The sequence below is a fragment of the Cuculus canorus genome, chromosome Z (assembly GCF_017976375.1).
Source record: "Cuculus canorus isolate bCucCan1 chromosome Z, bCucCan1.pri, whole genome shotgun sequence".
Taxonomy (NCBI): domain Eukaryota; kingdom Metazoa; phylum Chordata; class Aves; order Cuculiformes; family Cuculidae; genus Cuculus; species Cuculus canorus.
The window spans coordinates 15,723,623-15,740,398 of NC_071441.1; the positions used below are offsets into that span (position 1 = coordinate 15,723,623).

Below are 16,776 nucleotides of genomic sequence, written 5' to 3' on the forward strand. Positions count from 1 at the left end.
GACTTTCGCGGACACTTGAAGAATATCCCTGAGCACAGACATACAGCCAACTGGGTTTGTTTTGGTTTTCTTTTTTTTGTTTTTGTTTTTGTTCTTGTTTTTGGTTTTGGTTTTCTTAAGTGTTAATGTCTGAGAACAAAGGTTTCAAGGGGATATTCCTCTCTTCCTTCCTCTTCTGTGACAAAGGATTCAACACTCTCAGTAGTACCTTCCCTACCTTATTAGGATCCAGCTTTCTTTTGTCTACAGGAGCAGAGTCTTTAATCACTTCCACAGCATCCTCCCCAAAACACTGACCATAAAATCCCTGCAAAGGAAACAAAATTATCTTGGAGTATTTTTAGTCCTTAATACAATGTCAATGATTTGCATGCCTGTAGGAGAAAAGAGTAACCATGACAATTTTCGGGCTCTGTACAGTCACAGTGTACTGCTTTCTGAACCACAGGTGGTCAAGTTAAGACACTTTCCAAAAAAGATCAGTGTGAATTGAATTGCACAAAAAAGCAGAATTTTAGGTAAAGCAATCAGAAGGGAACATTGCAGTTCAACGAAAAAGCTGAGACGATATAAAAACAAATATCTGCTGGCATGCTCAAATCAGATCATTCAATGTATTATAGACTTGCCTATAAGAGACATGGCCTCAAGAGAATAGATTACTTTCAACATTATGCTGTACACAAGGGATATACACAAAGGAAATAATCTATGGTACAAATAAATTTGTTACTGTTTTTTATATAACAATGATACTATTAGAACTGTGTGGGTTCATTAGAAAGTGTTACATAACATTTGAGATAATATTAATACAATGTGGATTTTTTTACCTCCAATCTGTGAGAAATCTCAGGAAGTTTGGTAATTGCAGGCTCCTTATAAACAAATTCCTGTTCATCCAAGTCCCCAAATTTGGATCCATAGAAACCAACACGGAAGTAAGTTCCAAACATTCGTTTTTGACCCTAATTGATAAAAAGAAAGAGGAAATTTACAATTACTTATTTTTAATGTCAGTTTCGTAGTTTTTGGATAAGTGATAATATAAAGTGATAAATAAGAAAAGCCACTAATTCCACATTTTCCCTGTTTCAGAGCCAGTCTTACGCATCATCAGTGCTGATGGATTACAAGGAAATATTCATGAAGGAAAGCACATAAATTTCAGTGTGAAATCTAACTTAAAATTTAGCTAATCCTGAAATGACTTTTTCAAGACAAAATTACATTATTTTTTAATTTCACTGGATACATTTTAAGAAAATTAAAATTTTGCATGGAAAATTTATATGAATTTCAAACTAACTAGGCTCAGAAGTAAGAGTCTTCTGGAGAAATAGAGGGAAAGGATCAGTACGAGTGTTGATGATTTAGCCAGGCTTTTGTATTTCTTCTGTTATAATGGAAAACACTAGTTAATTGACAATAAAATTGTTTTTCTTATGTCGATGTGGCCAGGTGGAATGATGCATATTCTTTCTCTAAGTTTGACATATTCAGCTATTTTTCTGTAACTCTAAACCAGCTTTATATTAAACTCTGCCTTTTCCTACTAAGAGGAGTGAGCCTCTTTTCACTGTGGACTATTTTGTGTAGATAGGCCAAAGCAGACGGAAGCATTTGTTAGAATAATAAAATGGATCTATTTCACAGGAATGGTTTTATTATCACAGGTCTTAAACAAACAGTGCAACGCAGCAATGGGTTTTTCTAGCAGTGCCCTCCCTCATGAATACCTTATTAATGATGCTGTCAAAGGCCTTCTGTAGCTTGCTGTGTGTCAAGGTAAGCTTCCTGAAGTCTCGATGAGCTTCCAGTATGGGGATGACAATTTTGTACACCTCATTCACAGTTTCATACAATCCCCCCTTGGAAAAAAAAAAAAAAAAAAAAGAAAGAAAAATAATAGAAGAAAAGCGACAAGTCCTTATGCACTCTGAAAAGAAACTAGACCTCCATGAACGGTCTGGCTGTAAAGGGGATTTCTGCAACTCATCTTTTAATCTGCTATGTTCCTAGTTTTAGCTTTCTAAAAGCCTGTAATAGTAAATTTTGAGCAATTTTGACCTTCGTACAACAAACTGAACCTAATTTGGATCTCTGATCTGTTGGGCTCTCAAGACCAAATTTCTGTGTACAATACGCTTCCTACTTAGGAGCTAGAAGGGTTATAAATGCAGGTGAGCAGAAGGAAATGGATTTGTTTAGTGTGTATGGTTTAGGGCAACCAGAGCTGTATCTAGACAAAAGGAATACAAATGATAACTTCAGAGATGCTAAATCATATATCGTTTTTAGCACTACAGCAATAGGATGTGCAACTTGAGTATTAACATCACGACTCTTTACATGAAAGTACTATGTGGCTGGTGGTCATACACTGTGTAAAAGCAGAGGAGTAGCTCTCACACGCTTTCCAAAATCTATAGCTTAAGCAAGATACTTTCCTTAAGTGTACCATCCCATGAATAAGAAACAAAAGGCTTGGTTCATGTCTGGGACAATCACTTTTGGCCGATGCTGCCTGTAGTCTGCACAGTACAGTTGCATATAAAGCTGACCTAGGCTACCTGAAAAGCCTATCTTAGCCAACCCGGCATAGGCTGAGCTGTATCAGCCGTAAGATGTCTCTGCCTATTGTTTTTTGTTCGGCAGATCTGTGGAGCCTGATCTAACAGTAAGACTTTGTTTCCTCCTGTGCAGGAGAAGAAGAAGCCATGGATCTGGCCCAGATAGCCCCACTCCATCTCCTAGTGACTGTGGCCATTACTCACCGTGCTGAAGAGCTCTGCTGCTTGTTCCAGCAGCCCTACCAAGCCACTTTCTGAAAAATACCTCCCAGAACATATACCGTCTTCATCTGGAGACAAAACATCATCTGAAACAGCAGATTCCTCCAGCACATTGGGTGAAATGTTCTACAATACATCAGAGCAGAGAAAACAGAAAGCTAGATCAATAGTCTGTCATAAAGATTGAGGCAAAACCAGTTTCAACATAAGAAAAAGAATGAGATTATAACAGTACAGCCAGGTTATACACAGTTAAATTCCATTTAGAAGTGAATGTAACATAAATCTCTGCAGATGGCAGATCAGGAGTTTCACTACAAGAATCCTAAACTTACTTTCCTGCCTCAGGTTTAAAAGGCAGACTTCTGTGGGTCACAAACTGGCCCTTCTCTTGTGTCTGGATTTGCACAGAGCTGCAATGAGCTCAATCTCTCATGCCGCAGGGGTCACAGCGAATGTGTTCTTCCCACTGCTGGCCTCCGGAGGTGGGAAATTCTAAGCAGCAACCCAGACCTCCTGCCACCTGCTTGAAGAAGCTGAACTTCCAGTTGTTGATTTGACTCTTGCAAGTAGAGAAGTAGGACACAGACAACATTGCTTTTAAAACAGCAATAACTGAATGCTGCTTCTTATTTCAGCTCCTGCCATATTACAACTTGATCCTGCAAAATTTACTTGGTTTCTTGTTAAATTTACTCATCTAATTGTTTTTTTTTTAATAAAACTAGGTAAAGTAAACAGTGTCAGTCACTCTTAGAGATTCTAGACCAAGAAATAACAATAGTTCTTCAGGATCCCTTTGAATAAATGACAGTGGGTAGAGTCAACATCAAAAATTTTATAATACATAAAAATACATGTAAATGAACATTGAAATATGTTTACATACAGTATAGAACTAGCATATGTATCTTTCAACAGCAGCAGAAATGCTAAGCTTCGATCTGCTAGTAATTAAAAGAAGTTAAATTCGTGTCACAGTGTCTCACTTCAGCAGAAACTGGCAATGACAATCTGTCTGAGTGCAGGATAGATGCCAGCTGGTTAGCTAGCCAAGTCCTTAAAGACATCTTTATAAAATGGCAGAGACACTGAGGGCTGTTACTATTGATCAGATTTCAGATAAAGAATTGGCACCACACATCACTAGCAACATAAGACTTTCTCCCTTGGGTTTTGTGGCTGCATTTATTTCTCCATGGGTGAAATTGACTCCAACCACGCTGCCATCACAGTGCCTAGTCTGCACATTACGTGAGCTCCACTGGAAGGGTGAGCACAAAGCTCAGGACCACGTTTGCAGGAGTTAAGAACATACCTGAACTTCAGGTATATTCTCCCAGAGGGAGAACGGCAGCACATTTCAGCACATCCGCACCACTTCTCACCTACCAGTTTCAATGAAGATGATGACTTCAACCAGAGTTAGCCTCCCTGGCACATACCTATGGCAACTCATACAACCCATGCTGCAGCTCTATTTCTGATTTTTATTTTCTGTAACAGTAGACATTAAGGACTGTTTCCAGTCCAGAATGGCATGTGGCCTTTCATGACTTTTTTTTGTTTTTTTGGTAGCAAAAGGAAAAGACTCCAGAGGAGTCATTTATTTATGAAAGTAACCAAGACAGTCACACACACCAATTTCTCTTCTTTGCCTTTAGACCTGTAGTAACGAATGTCAGGGGTGCATTTCCATGCTTTACAGTCCACACAGTGTATGAGAGAGCCTTTGTGATGTACTTCTGGTGCTTGCATGATCTTTTGCAAAGCGGATGTGTCTCACATACCTTTTGCCTCGATCTGCCTTTCATATTGAAGAATTATGTATGTCTCTTATATAATAAAGGCAAAACATAAGTTACCACGTATATCGTTAGCAATTGTTTTGGACTTCATAAGCCTAGTTTTCTTTAAGGAAAAGAAACACTTGCGTAAACTCATGGAGTCTTTCTTTGATACCCACCCCTTGTCACCATGTTAGGTGTAGCTAGGGTAGCGCCTGCAACCTAAATTCCCAAAACAGCACAGTCAAATCAGGCTCCTGCTGAGCTCAAGCTCTGTGCCTCAGCAGGCAGACATACACACTAAGTCCTTTTCTATAGTAATAAAAAGTGGTTTAAAGTCAGTTTAAAGTCAGTCATGTTTACCTTATCACTCGGAAAGTGGATTTAGTGTAAACACAAATTAAGCTCAAAAGGAATTTCACTGACAGTGAAAATATCCTATTCTGATTTCAAGGGATAGTTTTAATTGCAGTGAGCAAAGCGTATACAGTTTTTTCTGGTACAGTTCAAGGAAACACGCTCCTCTACTAACAATCAATTTTCTGAACACTAATGGAGTCACTGCAGAAGACCTACGTCAACCAATTTAACCCTTTGCATCCTCATTTTACTTATCTGTATAAAGGTGATAACACTTTTGCTCATGCAGAATAATCTTTTTCATAAACTGTTATCACTCTCAATTCCGCTACTAAATGTAGATCACCAATTTCATATCTGAGCTAAATGAAGAAATGGACACAGAAAGAGTCAGTGAGTGAGATCTGGAACTCCAGGTAAAGCCGAGACAGTCTGAGTAGTGTTTCTCTCTTTTGATAAGGTCATCTGAACAAGATCTTCACAGGTGCTACAAAACACAAGCCTGTTTGTAAAGAAAGGGAGTTCTTCTCTTGAAAGGCTTTGTAAAAATGCAAAGTGTTATTATAGTTAATTATGGTTATTGAGCAAACTGAAATTCAAAATTATGCTGTCAGATAAAGAGTTCTGTAATTTGCTTTCTGGTCATTAAGGCATTTCATTACCTCTCTGCTATGGAGCAACTGTTCATTTGGCAAACATATTTACACAAGCAGCTTGATGAAAGAGATTGATTTACAGCTTTTAAATGTCTAAATTTTTCTTGTTTAGTGCCTTGCAGAATAGACTTCAGTTCTCTAAAATAATTGGAAACATACCCTTTCATGGCAATCTGTATAATCTGAGAGCAGTGCAAGGAGGAACTGCATTAGGGTCAAGTGTGTGAAATTACGAACATTCAAGGCAGGCTGGGAGAAGGATGACATTGGGAAGGGAATGAAGATTTTACCTATATCTAAATGATGATAGCATGTAACAAGTAGGGACAAAAGAAGAAAACAGAAGTAATTAATAGAAGTTAGAGGTTAGGGCGTATACAAAACTGTTAAGGGATGCAAAATGGCAGAGATATAAATCCATGGCCAAAAGTTTAGCCAGTAAAAAGAGAACATACGATGGCATTAAAAGAATTTAAGAATATCACTAGTTCGTCAACAGATTACTAAGACGAAATTGCAAATACTAACACTCAACACACCAAATTAAATGAAAAATGCCAAATGACACAATCATGTCCGTGTTTACTATTCCGAAGGGAAGAAAATCTCATGTGGTACGGCTATATCAGGGGACGATGAATGTACCAACTACTAGTGTTAGCCATTTCAAAATGACCTGGACCATAAAATGCACTCCTCAGCAGTTTCAAAGAGCTAAGCAACAGGTATTCAGGCAGCAAATACTGAGTTGCATATGCCTTTGAAAACTGTGAAGTTCCAGATGGGGAAATATGCTTTAGGGGCCACATTCTTCTAAAAGTAAAGGAGAGGAGCTGATAATGGTAGGCTTATCAGTCTGCATCCAGGACAAAGTGGTGGAAATAACAGTGATACAAAATTTTACTAGAAAGAAATTAAAGGTATTTTAATTAATCTGAATCAACACCAGACCTGATACTTTTAAAGAGATTGCAATCTCATAAAGACAATAATGTCCAAACAGTAGATGTGTATACAACATCTGAGTTGATTCTGCAAAACATTTACTGTGATTAGTTGGAATAATTCACCATCATTGCAGCAAACACTCTGTAAATGAACAATGGTCTTTGCTGGTCTTAGAGAATACCAATAAAGGAGGAATAAATATGTATAAATATCTGCATTTCAAAATGTCAAACAACAAATAGTTATGCTGCCATCTATGTGATGTAGAAAAGAAGGGTGAAAAACAAAACCCAAGAAAACTCTCCGGAAAAGATCAACATATTACTGAGTAAAGGGCTCAACACCACCGAAAGAACCTGTGGAGTCTTTGGAGACATAAAGTGAGAGATACTTCCCAGGCCTAAAAAACTTACAGGACATTTTTACTTGACTTTAATGTGATTGCATTTAGACTATGGTGATTGTGTCATCCATCAATCGAAAGGGTGTTGGTTAGTAACTGGAAGACAGTCAAAGGATTGGAGAGAACATGTCCAAAAGAACTGGGTAGCTCCAATTACCTAGATTATGAGAAAGAAGTTTGAAAGATGCATTTGTCACAACTGACAAGTAACAGCCCTAGGAAAAGGCAGGTGGTAATAGAGGGGTTCTACATAGAAAACAAGACATTACAGCATCCAGCTGCTGAAAATAGAATCTAGGATAACCAGATATTGAAGTACTCATTTTCATCAGTAAGCATAAATCATGAGAACAACTACCAATAGTGGTGATGGACACTGCCATTGGAACTTTTCCTCCCTATAGACCTACCTCCTCCTCTGCTTGACACCAGAAGGCACACACACACCAGAACAGGCCATCCCAGCTTACTGCTGTCAGAGGTCAGGAAACTTTTCTTACCTGAAAGCTGACACTGCCCACTGGGAGATAGTTTCGATCTTCAAGCATACTGAGGTACTCTGCCACTAATGCTGCAGCATGGACCAGACACATAGCTGCTTCTGTGTAGCACTTTCTCTTGGTGTGCTTCTCTGCCATATTCTGCAGCCACGTCAGCCTCAAGTCAGGTGATGTCTGGTACCCTTTGGCAATTCTAACAACATAAGACAGAAAGAAGGTGTGAACAATCACTTCTCAAATAACAGACAGAACCTTTATAATACTCCACCTGGGCTGAATGGAAGGAGATGTCTCTTGTCTTTATTCTATACTATTCACTACGCACAAGGCAAAACAAATGGTTAGGCACGGGTAGGCAGGACACAGGGACTACAAGGAGAGTAAAACTTCATCAGTCCCTGGCTTCCATTCTTGTGCAAGACTATGTCCACATCCTACTGAATTCACTGCAACATGTTCAATCCCACAGCCTGGGTCCCTTGTGACAGATTAGCCATGTTAATCCGTGAATGTGTGTGCAAACACAACAGACAGAGGGTTTGTCCACAGCTTGTCCCTAAAATGCACAGTTCTTACGCTCACCTCACTGCAGAATTTCCTCAGTAGCAATTTAAAATGGATTCACCTGTACATGAGATCCATGAGCATCTCCGGATCTTCCTGAAATTCCCTCATTTTCACTGTATCTGACAGGATGCTGTTCAGATTACACAGCAGCTCCTCTACCTGCAGTAATACAAAGATCAACATGCATTTCTCAGCTGTTTATCTCTCATCTTCAAGAAAAATAGCAGCATCTGTACCAGCTGATATTACTCTCTTTTAGTCCCTCTTACCCAAGGAAACATAAGGATGTTGAATTGCTACAAAATAAGTTTACACAATGCAATTAACACTGCTGGCATAGCAAATATTGAATAAACATTTTATTTAATCAAAATGAGCATGAATATTTTGATTTGTTGATTTCTGAATGAAAAAAAAATCAAACCTATGGGCTAATGGAGTTCAGCTTTAGTGGATATGATACCAAAACAGATGTTTTTTTAAGTCTTCAGCACAAGCTGAGTTACTGTAAGAATCTAAGCAAAGCATCTGACAGTTGTCTGAGATATTTTTCATTATTACTGCTCCTGCCTTATGAGCTGACAAATGGAGGGAAGTTTCCATGATGCTACTTGTCTGAGAACACAAGGAATCAAATTCTTGTTAAACTCTTACAGGGTACAGTTTCTACTGGGGTCTAGAAGAAAGTTGTACACAAAGCTGAGAGATGATTTTTCTGTAATATGATTTCAGTGGAACTTCTTAAGAGTTTATTCTATGGAGTTATGTCGTCTTCCTTGCTTACCGTTGCATCAGGAATAAACTCATACAAAAACATCCACACCTTTATTTTCATTGCTTTGGAAAACCAAGATCTAGGACGTGCTCCTAACACATTCCTTGGTGAAAGCTCCCGGCAAAATCCAGACATGTCATAAAAGATTTTACCTGAATGGGAAATGGAGTTGCCTGCATATCCACATCTTCCTCTGCATAGGCTAGGATGGTTCGTAAGGACCGCCGAAGGAATTCCTCATTAAACTCGGGTGATTTTCCAACCAGAGAGGCTAGTGACATGATCACTTGCATCTTCACTCTTGCAAAATTCTTTCAGGAAAAAACCAAAACAAAACATTAAAGAATGATGGCTGCACTGCACCATACATATTGTTTCTAATATCTCTGTCTATTGTACAAATAAAACTAATTTTCTCCTGTCCACACTGAGTGCACTAAACTCACTGCTCACATGAGTGGCCTCTGGTGCTTCAAAGCCTGTCCTGTTTCACCTGGTTAAGCCAAAGTTCCATAATTCTGACATGTCTGTATTTTGGGGCAAGAATGTTTCTTCGAATACATATGCTTGCTTGAGACAAGAGGAAGTCAGAGGCACCTCCTTTCCCCTCCACATAGACCAGTGACCTCTCAGGGTTTCACCTGTTTATGTACTGTGTCTTGCTGATCATGGTGTCTCAGAGGCACATTCTCCTCCTGCAAAGACATCGCTTTTTACGTATTTAAGAATTTTGAAGTGACAGCTAGGGAGGAAAATGCTGTGCAAGATCAGATGCTATCCAAAATGCCTATGCATGTCCTTCCATGCTAGGACGTTGAGAAGCTACATGCACAGCGCAAGTATTTTGCTTCACGTGTGTGGTAAGAATCAGAGCCTAGTCCTGAGACCAAGGGCCCAGCAAAGAATTCCCACTAACACAAGCATACAGTTGTTGTACTGAGGTTGTAATTGCATTGCAATATTAGTCTAAATCTAAGCAGTTGTAACACAGGAGTAGAAAACCCAAAAAAGACAAAATTATGAGTATGGCTTATGCATTATAAAGTTCCTGCTACCAGAGGCCTAATGCCGTTCCATTTGAAAACGCACTTACAGATGTTACAGAAAAAGTCATACTTTCCTAAACAAAACAATGAACAATAATTAAAACTACTTTCCTCCCACACTTCTAGCACTTCTGCTGGCTCAAATGCGCAGAACACCATAACATGATTGTTTATCTGCTGATGCATTCCATTAGCTATCACAACTTTAGTTTCCGTTCCTATTGATCACAAAAAAAGTTGGCACAAAACATACTGCTGTTCGCAAAATCTTACACTTGTAGAGCTGAAGCTGTATCTCATGAGGAGATAAAGAGTGGCACAGGCTTGAGTCCTTGTAACATCTATGCTGCTGCTGCAGTGATGAAGAACTCTTTGACACAGGTCAGCACACTGTTCAACCTCTTCTTCAAACAAGAAATCTCCAAACTGAGGGACACAGAGAAGAAAAAGTTCATTACTTTTATTTCTGACCATTAAAATATCATTAGCTTAGTGCGTAAAACCCACAGAATTCGTACAAAGACTAAAGACTAAAAGACCAAATTTGACCCTTTTTTTATTTGCACTTTTGATTCCTGTGATGCTACAGGTTCCACTTTCAAACTTGCCACAGAGAAGAAGGGGTTGAAAATAGTCTTTATGTTTTGAAAATATGCATCAGAAAGAGAGAATAAAAATATTTCTCAGAGTCTCATGGTTCTGGGAGCTTTTGAAAACATCAAATATTGCAAAATTCATAGAAGCAAGTATATTATGGTTGGTGAAATATGCAAATACTTCTTAAAGCATAAGGAGCAATTACTAGCTTTTTGCATCAACGCCTTACCCTTCCCCAGCCTTTTAAGTGTGTTCTTCCTCCTACAGTATGCCACAAAACTTCCACATCAGACCCTCCTTTACAACATCTCCACGATATCCCTAGCTGACAATAAACCCAGGGGGCAAGATGTCTGTTCCAAGAAACTCTCACCACAGACAGCACAGATGCACCGGTAACGTATGCACACACATAGAACTGATAAAGGTGTGTGAGCTGAACATAGGATATTATATTTTGCAGGCCCATTCCCCAATTCTCAATCTTTCTTTACTCCATTACCTCACTGTTTTATGTCTAATTTACATTACAAGCCTGATGGCACAGGGTTCTGCCATTTTCATTTGTAAAATAACATCTATATACCTACAGTGTAATAGAAATAATTGGAATGATTGCTTCATAAAATACAGAACTGAGTCAGCTTAACTAGAAGATCTATTTCAACGAGAATAACAATTGCTTAACAAAATTCATTACTGTAATTGGAAGTTAGGTTTCAAAGATAAAGTACAATGAAAACATAATTATGAGTTTCATAACTACTCAGATATCTACCCTCTAATTAGGCTTTGTCAGCTAGTCTGTATTTAACAGCAGACAGGCATTTGTTATTTGCATTTTAGAACAGTTTAGGGGGAAAAATCTCCATGGATTTTTCCTTTGTGGAGGTAATTTTCTTTGCAAGAGAATGAATCTTAAAACAGATTTAGATAGTCCTCATGAAGCACATAACCCATTACAACCCATACTATAAAAATGTTGGGTCAAAATTCTGTCCTGATATACACTTGAAATATTTTTTAATTGGTGATACAGAAATGAAAGATTAGGATTTCGCTTAGTTTTCAGGCAGAAGATGAAATCTGTCAACATCTTAGAATCTACTTAGAATTTTGGAACCCATCTTCGAAGTAGAAACCTAGAACGATCAGACTGATCCCTGATGAGTTAGCTCTGATTTCTCTGCTGCCCAGCTGGTTGGAAACTAGTCCTGATAGTTTAATAATTTAAATTTGATCTAATGGAATATGTGCAATCCCTGGAATTAAGATTCCTAATTAAAATCAGAATGTATTTGAAATACAATGGGTGGATTTTTTTACCTTATAATTAGTATATCTCTGTATTTTAGAACAGACTGCTACAACCACATGATTATTCAGATTCAGTTATTCTGTCTTGTGTGGTCAATGAAACAACAGCTGTAGAAGTCCTTTAACATCACTATTGATAGGCATTTGTATTTATATATGCAAAAAAGTAAAAGTGGTGAATGTATAGAGCTCTCTCTCTAGAAATGCTGTTTTAATAGCTTGATATGAAGCGTGAAAACAGAAATACGTCAAGAGCATACCTTAGCAATGAGTGCTCTGAGTGTAGCAAAACAATGAGTCAAGTAAGTGGTGCTCTGATCACAACCAAGAGAATTTACCAAGACCTTCAAAACTCCTCCCAAAAGATTGTCTCTGCACTCTGCCGCAAAGCTTGCCTGCACATGAAGAAGGAAACCATTAGTAACTGCATGAAGTTGTTCATCAATGAACTAGCACATAGGAACTGAAGTTCTGCTTTCCTGTTCATGAGACACAAGCGTGAGTATAGAGATTGCAGTGTTTTGATTTGTTAACATCTGCTTCAGAGGAATTTCAAAACACTTTTGTAGTGAACAGGAAGACAGAGGGGAAAATGTCACAAACGTTCCTCAATATCTGCAGACCCACCAATGTATTTTTAAGCTCAGACCGCTTCTGCAGTGACTCTTGAAGCTCTATCCACCTTCTGTTCCATCCATCCATTAGGAAGTGATCCCATGGTGAGCAAGAACCATCCCTCCCCTTGTCCCCTTTTGCTCTGATGTCCTGGACATATAGGCTAAATAGACATACCCACAACCCAAGTATTGGGGAGGCTAGGTGCTATGAGTGGCGTCATGCCAAAATCATACCCAGTACTACAAGAAACTAGTAGCTAAATGCTTTTCTACCAACAGGTTTTCAAGGATGAAGTTTTCTCCTTGCTATCTGTGAATACGCGTGTTGCTCCAGCAGTGGCATTTCCATGAATCTGGAGTATCTTTTCTAAACTAGAAGAGTACATCTAAGTAGTCCACTATCATAGTTCCAGAAGATCTTTAATTAAACCATTTTGCACTGCCTAAGAAAGAAAAGAAGAAATGCATCTTGCTTCCATTGGCTTCTGCGGGAACAAGGATTGGTACCAACGCAGCTGTGCTGTTTCTCACCTGAATGATGTTCTCTTGCATATCGAGAATGATCAGGTTAGCTTCAGTTGCCAGATTTCCACTGATCAGAGCTTCTTGATCTAGCTCAGCTTTAGTCCTGCAAAAAGAAGGTCTAATTAAAGCATCCAGAGTGTACCCCCTTGTTAGTTGGCCTGGTGTTTAAACAAAGTCAAAATACAGGTGATACCACTCTGAATGGCCCCATAAAAGCGAACAATGAAAACTGTTCAGAGGTGTTTCTTAAGAACAGTGGAATCAAATCAGGAGAGCTGGTATCACAGAAAAGAAGCCCCAAAGGGGGCACTGGAAAGCAGGCCTCTAGATAGTTCAAATAGATGCCCCTGCTTTCTTAACAGCAATCTGTATAATGGCTACTCTGCCCTCAGTATTGTGATGAATTGTTCAGTAAGGTATGCAGTAATTTCTGAGTGCATTGCCTGTAGCTGCACACAAAACCCCAAAATGGAATAAAAGGCAACTGATCTAAGACTTGCAGAAAAAGAGTAGAAGTAGCATCCTTAGGCTAAGGGGAAATTGGTTCAATGAATTGAATAGCAGTAGTGTTTAATGTAGGTAATTTAAGATGTTGATTCTTCATACTGTTGACAACATAAAACAGCAGGTCCAACAGCTGCCAGTCAATACAGCAATGCCTCGGGCCATTTAAGACAGGACTGCAGCATTTATAAAAGACGGAAGGTGCTGGTAAGGCAATGCATGATACCTCCTAAGCTGAGACTCAAGGAAGAGGCCTGGAACACAGATCCTCTGTAGCTGAATGCTCTAAGCATAGGTGTAGCTCGAAACAGAAGTATGTTTTCAGAGATCCTTTAAGAAACACAAAGAGGAGGCTTTGTTCTTTTTCCTAAATGAATCAGAAAGGAATTGTTGCATGGCCAGAAGCTGCTCTCTAGAGCTTCAGATTAGAGCTGCTTTAACTTAGTACATTCCTGTGGCTGGAGCAAGCTGTTCCTAAGGTTCATTTCTGTGGCTGGAGCAACACCCTTACAATCACATTTTTTAATGACTTGAAAATCTGTGGCTTTTCTGTCCAGTGGAGTCTTACACAAGAAAAAACCAAATAACTTTTGGGTACAATCAGATAATCCTGGGGAGGGCTAGGAAGGAAGTCAGGGCAGTTGTATAGTTATTAATCACAATGACTCAAAGCAATGAAGAACAGAAGAGCCTGCCAAAAGGCTGGTGCTATAATCATGCCAAGGATTGCTAAATATCAGTACAAACTGAACAAATTAAGCAAAAAGCACAGCCATTTGAATTATTTCTAGCAACCACTCAGCCTTACACATTAACCATGCTGACTGGATCCTCTCTGACACCACATGTAGCTTTATAACTGCAACTACAATCCCAAAGCATGCTGGACTCAAGGAGAAGCAGGTTGAGTGGTGACCTATACAAACATGCTGTGCCACTTACTACCTGCAAACACCTTACTTGTGGGACATATACACTAACAGAATCCAAAAAGGATGAGAGCAGAGATATCCTATACCACAGTGACAAACGCTGAGTAAACCAGAAAGGCCTGCACAGCACGCAGAGTTTTACCTATGTACCCAGAAGTTTTATTTTAAGTAGTTTAACTGAACTGCTGTAAAGGGACATTGTAGAGCTGCTGCCTGAGGACTTTTTAACTCTGATTTCAACAAAACTGGCTCAGAGAAAGCAAGATGCTTTCAGGGTAAAGTAAGAACATCCACACAGGATATGCAACTCTTCCGATCTAGCACAGAAGGTGGAAGGATTCTTTTTTTAAAGTTTTGATAAATTCCAAAGTAACAATCTCATGTTCAAAAATGTATGCAATAATTGTGGATTAGGCTACAACAAAATAGTTGTGCAATAGTAGTAGACACATAGCACACAAGCCAGTGCTCTCACCTCAAATTCACACATGCTGAAGGATATCATGGGGGCTCACAGCAGCTGAACTGGTGAGAGGCCACTGTCTCTTATCTGGCATACACTAGCCCATTTAGACAGTCAAGCAAGTACTAAGCAACAAGTTCCATGAGTACAGAAACTTAGCATATACAATATGAAAATACTGTTAGTAGCACAATTCCAGAAAGCACAGTTTTCCATAAACTAGACACTGGCTTGTCTACTACCACATAGTGCTAGTAAGGTTAAATTTACTGAAACATCATAACTTAAAGCCTGAAACTTTAAATATTCACTACAGCACCATCTTACCTCAGTCCCACGAATAACTCTGCTCAATTTTAACACAACATGTCAAACTCAGCTCAACCGATTTAATGTGGCCAAACTTATACCACAGTACTGTATACAGGGAGAAGCCATAGCAACACCAAAATAAATGTTGTAAAAAGCCTCTGTGGTGTATTTGATAGAACATGTATCAACAACTAGTGTCTACCACACTACTAATAAGAAGGAAAAAATGTTTAGATAACTATTTTAATGTCTCATTTGAGTATGTATGATCTCATTGTTGTGTCACAGCAACAGCTGGACACTTCTACTACATAAACACTTTCTATCTCTTTGACAGAAGAAGGAAAGGATTGAAACTGCTGATTTTGCGATAAAGCATTCTAGGAGAAAGAACAAAACACATAGAAACCAAACAGATTGGCTCTAATAAAAGCAATATATATTTATTAAATGACTTACTTATCTTGTCTCTCATTTGCCTGCCGCCAGTGAGTCTGCTCCTTTCTCCAGCGCAGGTTTTCATTTAGCCCCGCTGACCTATCATTCCCTGAAAGTGCAACATACATCAGTGAGATAAAAGCAAAAGGGAACACCTGAAGTCTGATGGCTCGCTGAAAGAAGGAGATATGTGTCTGTAGTAGTCTGTCAGAACTAAAACCATTCAGCTTTATAGCCTCAGGGCTCTAGTAAAAAGACAGGACCCTATCATTTTTTTCATCAAGGATTTTTAGAACACTAAGTTGTTGAATGTCTTCAAAGACCAAAACACAAATTTTTCCATTTATTAAATGAAACAACCTTTTTTTTGCAATGAACAATTTGTTATTCCTGATAGTTTTGACACCATTTCTTGGCTTTTGATTAGACACTAACACATTTTCTCAGAATGTCTTAAAACTTCTTAGCTGGCCTCATATTCTTCACCTAAGGTCAGTCCTAGCTACACCCTGGACAGTTGAAAGCTAATGATCTTTTTATCCACAGTCAGACTGTGGAAAGGAGTGTGGGTAAAAAGTATGAGGATAAAAATGAGCAGTATGCATAAAACCCAACTAAATTATGTCTACAACGTCTTGAGAGCCTCTCAAAAGACCAAGGGGGAGAAGGGTCTGTAGTACCAGCTGGTATTCTGCAGCGCTTCATCATTTCTCCTCTGGCTCCTTCACCTCTCAGTAAAGCTTCTTCTAGCCGGGCTTTAACATCTCGTGACTTCTGGAGTGCTTGGGTGCTAACTTTATCTGAGCTTTGTTTGCCCTGAAAGTAAAGCCAAATCAATCAAAACAAATGCCTCCATCTTTGGACATGAGTCCCAGGTAGACCTCCAGACCCAGACACAGCAAGAGACCTGCTGAGGGAGCAAAAAGCAATGAATATGATCAACCAGTATATAAAGGCTAATTAAATGTTGCAGCTGAGTAAAGAGGTACTCTACGTACTGCTAATAAACACAAATATGTAGCTCAATGCTACACAGAAAGACATTTAAGTTAGAGAAAGGTTTATTTGATCCATCTCAGACAGACCCTGTCAGACAGAAAAGTTGTAAAGTTCAGTCCCAGCTCTTAACCAAAGGGTCATCCCTAGTGTCCTGTCCACCACTTACCGGAGCTGTCAATATATCAATATATGATATGTCAATATGTTGCTCACCAACAATAGCCCCTAAATTCAC

The 16,776-nt window shown here is 38.9% G+C and overlaps 1 protein-coding gene across 2 annotated transcripts in view; it reads right to left on the reverse strand.

Moving 5' to 3' along the window:
• DOCK8 (dedicator of cytokinesis 8) overlaps positions 1-16,776 on the reverse strand; it is a 91,030-nt gene that overhangs the window by 7,506 nt on the left and 66,748 nt on the right. For both annotated transcript variants that reach the window (XM_054055122.1, XM_054055123.1), the window contains 12 exons: positions 16,223-16,358; positions 15,564-15,651; positions 12,900-12,996; positions 12,012-12,146; positions 10,111-10,263; positions 8,944-9,102; positions 8,075-8,175; positions 7,450-7,642; positions 2,778-2,921; positions 1,740-1,871; positions 834-968; positions 218-307 (listed from right to left, as the gene is read on the reverse strand). In XM_054055122.1, the coding sequence (XP_053911097.1) occupies positions 218-307; positions 834-968; positions 1,740-1,871; positions 2,778-2,921; positions 7,450-7,642; positions 8,075-8,175; positions 8,944-9,102; positions 10,111-10,263; positions 12,012-12,146; positions 12,900-12,996; positions 15,564-15,651; positions 16,223-16,358 (1,563 nt within the window). The remainder of the gene's footprint in view (positions 1-217; positions 308-833; positions 969-1,739; positions 1,872-2,777; positions 2,922-7,449; positions 7,643-8,074; positions 8,176-8,943; positions 9,103-10,110; positions 10,264-12,011; positions 12,147-12,899; positions 12,997-15,563; positions 15,652-16,222; positions 16,359-16,776) is intronic.